At 38.5% G+C, this 9688-nt stretch overlaps 1 protein-coding gene across 1 annotated transcript in view; it reads left to right on the top strand.

Moving 5' to 3' along the window:
* The first annotated feature begins 283 nt into the window (after window positions 1-283).
* The window catches only part of ABRAXAS2 (abraxas 2, BRISC complex subunit), a 28985-nt gene continuing 19580 nt past the window's right edge, over window positions 284-9688 (top strand). The window contains exons 1-3 of the mRNA XM_054035199.1: window positions 284-370; window positions 2766-2856; window positions 6538-6574. Coding sequence (XP_053891174.1) covers window positions 299-370; window positions 2766-2856; window positions 6538-6574 — 200 coding nt within the window. The 5' untranslated portion in view covers window positions 284-298. The remainder of the gene's footprint in view (window positions 371-2765; window positions 2857-6537; window positions 6575-9688) is intronic.

Below are 9688 nucleotides of genomic sequence, written 5' to 3'. Positions count from 1 at the left end.
ACAATGACAATCATTACTAGTAGTGCATAGCGAGAGGTTTTGATAGGCACGGCCCAGATAAGGGTGCCAGTGCCCCGCCAGCACTGTGCTAGGGCGCATCGGTTCCATGGTGGCCGAGCCAGGGCCGTCTGGGGCAGCAGCTCCTACCCCTCCCAGGCGCCCGCGCATTGAGCCTGGCAGCTGGGAACTACATTTCCCAGGCATCCCCGCGGCGCTCCCGGAAGCCGGGACGGTGGGGCGGTAGTGAGAGGGGGCGGCGCGGTGGTTTGTGGGAGCGGCAGCGGCGGTGGTCTCCATCATGGCGGCTTCCATTTCGGGCTACACGTTCAGTTCCGTCTGTTACTACAGCGCCAACAGCAGCGCGGATCACGTAGGTGTCCGGGGCTGCTGGGAGGGCGACGGGCTCCTCACCACCACAGGCGCTGGGGGGCTTCAGGGAACCCCCTGCCTGCTTGCCCTGGGCCTAGCGCCCCCGGCCCCGCCCGCCTTCGCCTCACCTCTGCGCGGGGGCAGGCTGAGGGGGGAGCCCGGTGGTGGGGTGAGGGGAAAGGGAAGTGGAGGGGCAGAGTTGGCGGCGGGGGGGGGGGGCGTGGTGTGAGGGGCTTGGGGAAGTGAGTCTCTTATGTTTCCCCCCCCCGCAGCTGGTCTAACGAATCAGTCAGAAGGAGTACAGGGAAAAGGGGGAAGCTCAGGTGGACGGAACCCCTTGGTCCTACTCAGGGCAGTAGGCATTAAAAGTGGTATGTGTTGTTGCAATCCAGTCTAGGCGTTTGCATGTCAGTGCATTGCTGACATCAGTCGTGCATCAGTCCTGCCTCTAGGGATGTTTATTTCTCTTGTTGTTCCAGTTCTCGTTTAAACTCTGGTCTGAATACTTTCAGGAAATGGATCCCGTTCTCCATCTTCTCTTGCCTGCCCCACATGTCCCTGCTGAAATGAACCAGGTGGATAGTATGGTGCCATAGTCGCAGAAGGCCATTCATGGGTGTCTAAACCAAAAGCTAGCTTCCAAAAGCTGCCTAATATCTTGAGTTCATGACTCTAAAAAGCCTACTTTGTTCTTATAAATAAGAGACTATTTTTACAATATTCTCTTCAATGTGCATAGTTTCTCTTCCTTGCATAAAATCATTTTGGCATACAATAGACATTGGATCACAATTCACTTAAATAAACTGCCTACTATGACCATCCCTTGAGTATTGTAACTTACTTGTTGACCTAATACAAGTTATCACTCCATTTTCATTGTAAAATGTATGTAATCAAGAAGCAGAAATTTAAAGAGAGTTTGTCAGTTGCATTATCAACATTTCTATTGACTGTGTTTCACAAAGTAAACAAAAAAGCTACATTTAATGTATCATACTACTGGAATTTATTATAGGGATTTTATAATGTCTGCAAAGGTCTTTCACCCTTGAAAGTAGATTTTTAATTTTAAAGAGTGTGGCTTGACTAACAGTCTGATGTAGGCCCGAATTCTGCAAACATGTATGTCATTAACTTTGGTTCCGTGAGTACTTTCTAATAAAATCAAGCATTTGTGTGACTGTTGTTGGATCAGGGCGTTGTATCAGTATGCCATGTACTTGAAAGTTGGGGTGGGTGTACAGTAAAAAGTGGGGAAACATACGGATCTGGATTAAACCTCTTTATCCTACACAGTGTGCTAGCACTGGTCATTAAAAATATTACCTAGAGTCCAGATTGCAACAATATGTATTTGCATTTTAAGGCTTTGTTGACATTAGCTTTTAGACCAGTGGTAGGTAGTGTAAATTTGCTCTACTTATCTGAACGTAAAGAAACAAATGGCAACCTATTGTTTCATTACTTATATTGATAGCGCTTCATTATCAGTTATCCCACTCCTGTGCTTGGGATAGGAACAGAGAGGGAAAGATGGCTTTAATTACAAAAGAATGATCTAACTCAGTATGACCAATTGTCCACCTACCCCAGTATCCTGTCTTCCACCAGTGGCCAGGAGTGAACAGAACACAGCAATTAAGAGTGATGCACCCCCTGTGGCTAGTCCCAGCTTCTGACATTTGGTGATTTAGGGACACCTGGAGCATGTGGTTATGTCCGTGACCATCTTGGCTAATGGATATATTCTCCATGAACTTATCTAATTATTTTTTGAACCCATTTATACTTTTGGTCTTCACAGCATCACATGGCAACAGGTTCCACAGGTTGACTATGTGTTGTGTGAAGAAGTACTCCTCTTGTTTCTTTGAAACCTACTGCCTACTAAATTCACCACTGTTTTCCTTTTTATGGGATTGCCCAGCCCCATTGTCAGGCGTAAGTAGAGTAACCTCAGGGCTTCTATAATTTACACTCTGTTTCCTGTGGGCCTTGGAAGGAGAGAATAGCTGTGATGCAGTGTCCTCTCTGGCTGCACTACCTCTATTTCCATATTAAGCGCATAACATGGCCCCTGTACCGGGGCGGTTAACAGAATGCATATAGAGCCCTTTCACAAGTTTTATAATTGAAAATATGGTATTCTTCAAAAGCAATTTCTGCCTCATTCAACATGTCTTTACACTGCCAGATTTGCATAAAGGGGCCTTAAGTGAAACTTGGAATCAGGCAATGCAGAATTTACTGATAGATTGCATTTGTAGTTGCTTAAGTCAACATGTTAATTTCAAACAGTCTTACATTTAATTCTTTTATTAAATGTGCTTGTGAATAAATTATACTAGTGTTTTCTTTCTGTTTTTAGTCTGCATCTTTTTTTTTAATTGTAGGAAGGATTTCTACTGGGAGAAGTAAGACAAGAGGAGACATTTAGCATCAGTGATTCACAAATCAGCAACACTGAATTTCTGCAAGTAATCGGTAAGTTGTACTAAGCTTTGAGAAATTCTGGAAGAGGTGCCTAGTTAGTTCACTTTTTTTTTTAAATAAATAAGGATTTTTTTTTTCCTGTTTAAAGGAGAAAACTTTTTAAAAGTTTTCTCCTTTTTAAAATAGGTATTTTTGCTAATTCTTCTGTAAGGGTAAGGCAAGATTTTACAATCTCCCAAGGAGTGTTATCCAGAATTCTTCTTTACTACCGTGTGTGTATATATATGGCTGAAGCATGAGGAAAGGGAACAGTCCTTTTGCTGGATACATTTTTAATGTGCCTTTCTGTAGAGTAAATGTAACTCATCTTAACCGGTCAGTAAATTCCACAAATAGCTTGAATTTTGTAACATGAAACGATTTAGGCCCTAATGTTGGAAATGATTCCACCCACATGCTTCAAATTTGATGTTTTGCTCCTTGTATCTGTCTTCATTAACTTCGGGTTTCTTTTATGGGACACCAAAATATTTTTCTTTCTTGGTAAATAGCCGAAAAATCCGCCATCAATACTGAGGCCATCCCATCTCTCAGGTTTTTTGTTGTTCGTTTTTTAAATAAAATGTAGTTACAGGGGTATGGTCAAATTCATAATCATATAAGTTTAAAATCCTTACCCATGTTACTAATAAAATTGTATTTTAAACAACTAATTAACTGTTTAGGCTTCCTGTTTACTATTTTGCATTTCTCTAGACAATGAAAATAGACTAGTGGGTTTTTTTTGCTTGCTGTGACAAAATGAGATGATTCTAATGGAGATTTTAAAGATCTGTTTTTTGCTGCTGGGTTTTGCTGGCTGTTGTAGGTATATTGATTAATGGTTGAAGGGCAGTAATAGGAGTAGTCAGTTTGATAGCAATATATTTAAGAATTGTCAAGGAGGTGCTCCTTTTTAATGGATGCATGTATAAATCAAAATAAAAATGCATTAAAATATTTCTATCAGTTTTAAGATGTCAGGTGTGTTTAAAGCCTAAATCCTTTATCCTGCGATCAGATCTATGTGCCAGCAGACCCCCATTGACTTTAGCGGGGTTCTGTGCAGGTGTAAGGGATTGGCTAAGATAGAGTTGATTGCAAGACAGGGCATACGTTTTTGTCCATGTTTAAACTGATATACATGATACCATGAACAATGACAGATTATTTTGTGTGTGAAAGGTGGGGAAGTATGGTAGTGGAAAATTGTTGATTTTGTTCTCAATATATATTTGCTTTGACAAATTTAAATTTGCATTATATAAATTCAGTTACTGATCTGAGTCATCGATGACAATAGAGCATATCAATACACTTAATATATAACTTCCGTTTCAGCACTAGCTGCACTCAACAATAGTTGTGGCATTATGGGTTGCTTTTTTTCTGTCAGTAGACACACTTCTACAGTATGTTATTCACAAACAAGGTAATTTATATTTTAGAAAAAAATTGGGAATTAGCCCCATCAAAAGCTCTTTTGAATATTATAATAGTTCAAAATATAGGATTTGTGAATTCCTGTTGAAGAAATCACATTCACTTAAAACTTGGTATTAAGACCTGAAAGTAGTGTACAGAAACTAAGCCTCGTAACACTACTGTGCAATATTTTTATCATTCTCGTTTATCAATTGTCTCAGTTTACCATAGAGTTTAGTGATATCCCAAAGATATACAGCTATTCACTGTACAGAACCACAACTAGAATTTAAGAATTCCTGGTTTCCTCTTAAATTCTATCCAGTAGACCACACGGTTTCAGTTTTTTAAAGAAAGCCCTAGATCTGGTCTAGATATAACAATGTAGCTGGGAAAAAAACAAGGTGTATATTCCCAATAATTCTAGCATGTGTACTGCTGTTTGAGGTAATTACATTGTATGCTGGTATTATATTATTTACTGGCTTTGTTTAGCAAATCATTTTCATGAGACTCAAGAATGTCAGGCTGTAAATCTGGAGCTGGCATTAAGTTCATCTTTGGTTTGCAATTGAATAAAAATGTAACTTTCACAGCTGCATCCTTATAGCCAAAAACAAGTTGAAATCTCTGGAAGCACAAACATACATTGATGTGCAAAGACTTATTTTGGCAGTGTCTGAATATGGTGAGTTTCAGAGTAACAGCCGTGTTAGTCTGTATCCGCAAAAAGAAGAACAGGAGTACTTGTGGCACCTTAGAGACTAACAAATTTATTAGAGCATAAGCTTTCGTGGACTACAGCCCACTTCTTCGGATGCATATAGAATGGAACATATAATTAAGAGGAAAAAAAAAAAAAACCTTTGAAGTGATAATCAAGCTAGCCGAGTACAGACAGTGTGATAAGAAGTGTGAGAGTACTTACAAGTACTCGGCTAGCTTGATTATCACTTCAAAAGTTTGTTTTTTTTGTTTTTTTTTTTTTTTTCCTCTTAATTAATTGGCCTCTCAGAGTTGGTAAGACAACTCCCACCTGTTTATGCTCTCTGTATGTGTGTATATATATCTCCTCATTATATGTTCCATTCTATATGCATCCGAAGAAGTGGGCTGTAGTCCACGAAAGCTTATGCTCTAATAAATTTGTTAGTCTCTAAGGTGCCACAAGTACTCCTGTTCTTCTTTTTGTGAATATGGTGAGAAGTTAATGTGTAAAGTCTGTTCTTGGAGATTGTGGTTTGATAGATTGAGCTGAAATTGCTGAAGTTGTGAGCAAACTCTGTGGCTTTCAGAACAGCAAGTGATGAGTTCCTCTTCAGGGAGGAAGGTACCAAGCAAAGTTACTGCTAAATGCTCACTTTGGCAGAGCTCAAAATATTATTTCTGAATAAATGCTGCTGAATCTAGGGAAAGAATAGGGGATTTAAGAGTACTTAAGACAAAAGCACCGGAAAGGATTGGTAGAGAAAAATAAATAAATGATAAACAGTAGCTGATTAAAAAGTCATAACTGGAAGGATACTTGGTACAAGTACCTAAAGCACAGAAACAAACAAACTTTGATTCACGTTGAAAAGATGGATAAACTTTATGGTCTCTTTGATTATTTTCCCTTACTTGCCCCACAGCACAGATCTTTTATAACCTTTGCTGCTTAAATGTGAATCTTAGGTAATATTTGTTACTAATTCTCAAAATCAAAAGAAAAAATAATGCAGTGACTTTGTTTAGTTGTAATCACATTGGCTAAAGTGACAGGAAAGTAGTCATGCCAGAGTGGTGCTTACCCTCTTCTCTTTTAGGTCATTAATCTGTATTTCCCTTCCTCCAATTTGGTTAATTTGTCACATCTAACTGTTACGTTTGCTTCCTACACATTTTTCTGTTTGTCACTGTACCATTACTGAACAACCGTAAGCAGACTACTATAGGAAGTTGCATCTAAAAGCAAATGAATATGAAAACTCAGCAATATGTTAGATACTTAACACCCATAGAAGAATATTTTAAAATGTGATTACTAGGTTCACTTACATGTTCCCTAGGTTCATTATGCTCATTTTAATGCATTCTTAGCAGGAAGATTACTCTCTCACCCTACAGGGGGCAATTTGTTGTCAGAAGTTCCCCACAGACTGACAGCAGTATATTGTCTATGATATTGTTCATTATTGGAGATTTAGAAGAACTTGTGCAAGATACACAACCACAGTTTTCCCTGGGTTTTGAGCTGCTGGGACAGACACTTTCTTTTTTTTATTACAGAAATCCATGACCACGAGCCTTGTTCAAAACTCTTTAGGTAAGCTATTTCTGTTGTTTGACTGTACTGATTCCACTGTTGGGTGAATCCGGCGCATAAAGATAGTAGCTCATTGAAATACATTCGCGTTTCAAATGTATATAGTAACATTTGCAACTGCTCTTTGTGGTTGTATTACAGTAATACAGGTAAATGGCACCCATTGTGACACTCAAAACATCCTTTGAAAGCTGTACTAACCATTTTAATGTAGAATATTAGTTTAAAAAGCACATAGCAGCAAAGTATTTGTAGATACCATGGTCAGATTCTTTCCTGTGTTGAATTTTCACTTGATGTATTAGAAAGTGGTGGCAGTGAAGGATCCAGTCATGGCTCCCTGATAGTTGAGGTGGAGCTGCACCCTAGTATAGGTTGGAGAATCATTGTGACTGCTTTAACCTATGCCAGTTTGTCCCAAAGGGACCTGGGGAATACATGTGCAGCACACTCTGGTCACCCTCACCCCAGATGACCCCTATACCAGGGCAGGGGGTGGTGTAGGAGCCAAGAATGATGACTTTGCATCAGCCAATTATTCTCCCATGCCAGAGGAATTTTCAGCTGGCTAGATCAAGCTGCTGTCTGGCCCCTCTGCACTGCCAGAATGTAAAAGGGAATCTAGCTCTATATATCTTCATTTAGAAGACTCAGGCTGTGTTAAATCTAATTTTCCCATATAGACTGCAGTTACTAAGCAAAGATGGCTTCTAAATTACTATCTATAGTATGTGTTTAGAAGTTGCATTTTTAGAAATAATCCCTGGTTATGCTCCACACATTTGTTTTTATTTGGAGATTTCCACAGATTTACTAAGGAATGGGCCTCAAGTGTCATGATTGACATTTATTCTATTAAGAAAGAGATGCTGCAGTCTGATTTGCTATCTGATAATTACAGAAGGGATTAGTCTCATCCCTGTGACTTATGTGCAAGATTCTCCATATCTCAGGTTATGTCTCAGTATCTGGCTGGTCTTTTTTGGATGACCATGCATTGGTCCCTGCTGCTTTATGCAGTATACATCAAAGCTGAAATCATGTTCTTACTATCATCTTCCCAATTAGCAATCAACTAATAGTTGAGTGAGAGAGGGACCAGAGGCCTGTATATTTCAGTGTGACTTCTTTACAAAAATATTCAGTTGCTTTTGAGCTCCAAGAGAGTCTTAAGTACAGACACATCTTTACTGGCGGATTTATTAAAGGTGGTACTCTATATCCTAGTAGTGAAGAGAGAATAGAAGTTGATGAAGTACAGGTAAGAACTGAAGAGGAACAGTCAGGTGAAGAGTCCCATTCAGTTGCATCACATGATGGTAGACAGCTAAATATTGACCAATTTAATAAGTGCTTGTATACAAATGCAAGAAGTCTAAATAGATGGATGAATTTGAGTGCCTGGTATTAAATAAGGCCATTGCTATAATAGGCATCACAGAAACTTGGTAGGAATGATGATGATCAATGGGACCTGGTATATCATGGTACAAAATATATAGGAATGACAGAGTGGATTGCTTTGGTGAGGGAGTGGCATTATATGTGAAATAAAGCATAGACCCAAATATAGTAAAAATGTTAAATGACTGTATAATAGAATCTCTCTGGATAGAAATTCCATGGTTGAATAATAAGAGTATAGAAGTAGGAACATGCTGCGGACCACATTACCGTGGTGATGATTGTGAAATGCTCAGGGAGATTAGAGAGGCTATGAAAACAGAAAACCTAATAATAATGGGGGATTTCAACTGTCCCCATATTGACTGGGAGCATGTCACCTCAGAATGGGATGCAAAGATAACATTTCTAGACCCCATTAATGACTATTTCATGGAGGAGCTACTTCTGGAACCTACAAGAGGAGAGGCAGTTCTTGATTTAATCCTAAGTAGCACCAAGGTGGATTTAGTGATTTAAATCATGATTAAACCACTAGTAGGGAAGACTCGGTTTAATCCTGGATTTCTACATAAAAGTGCATTCTTGTTGGTTGTTATAACCTCAATACATATTCTTCACAATTCAGAGATAGATGTAGGTTTCTTTTTTAGAAGGTACACACTATACATTTTTAAGTGATTTATTTTGAAAACTTTTCAGGTTAGTTTTACAGCTATATCAGAAAATGACTGGTTATTTCATTTACCAAAGGTAATTGAAGCAGATATTTATGAAGTCACTGGGAGGTGAACTATCTTCAATTCAACAGGGTAACCATTAATATTTGGAGGATTTTCTTCCCATGTTGTATTAGAAGGAGAACATCACCAGACAGACATTTTAAATTGTTTTATTTAACTATTTTTCACCTCTCTATAGTATTTATTTAAAAACATTTTTGCAGTTAATAAGCATGTTATCTCTGGAGACACAAATCCACAGTTTGAGAACCGCAAAGCATCTCTGATGGTATCTTCTAGACTGAGCACTGAGTCCCATAGGGTAGATAGAAAGATTAACCTAAATAATCTATACAGAAGCCCCTGGAACCCCATAAGATTGGGCCCTTAATCCATGAACTATTGGAACTCATTTACAAAGCTTTTCTTAAACATTACATGAATATATTGTCTCATACTGTAGAATTAGAATTTATAATCCCTATTCCATGATGATATCTTTGAGCTATAATGTATCTTTATCTTTAGATAGTTTTTTCCCTCAAAAAGCATTTTATCAAAAAAATCCAATTTAAATTAAAAAAAAATCAATTTTTATTTATTTTAAAATCATTGATTTTTATTCACCCTGAGTAGCACACAGGATCTGGTCCAAGATGTGAATATGGCTGAAACATTCAATGATAGCGACCATAATGTAATTAAATTGAATGTACTTGTGCAGGGAAAATACCAATGAAACCCACCATGGTAGCATTTAACTTGAAAAAGGGGAACTACACAAATATGAGGAGACTAGTTAAACAGAAATTAAAAGGCATAGTCGTAAGAGTGAAATGCCTGCAAGCTGCATGGAAACTTTTGAAAAACACCATAATAGAGTCTCAAACTATATGTATACCCCAAATTAAAAAAAAAAAAAAGGGGTAAGAGGACCACAAAAATGCCATCATGGCTAAACAGTGGAGTAAAAGAGGTGGGTAGGCAA

Source organism: Malaclemys terrapin, chromosome 7, assembly GCF_027887155.1.
Source record: "Malaclemys terrapin pileata isolate rMalTer1 chromosome 7, rMalTer1.hap1, whole genome shotgun sequence".
Lineage (NCBI taxonomy): Eukaryota > Metazoa > Chordata > Testudines > Emydidae > Malaclemys > Malaclemys terrapin.
The sequence above is the reverse complement of the archived record's forward strand: the minus strand, read 5'-3'. Positions and strand labels throughout refer to the sequence as shown.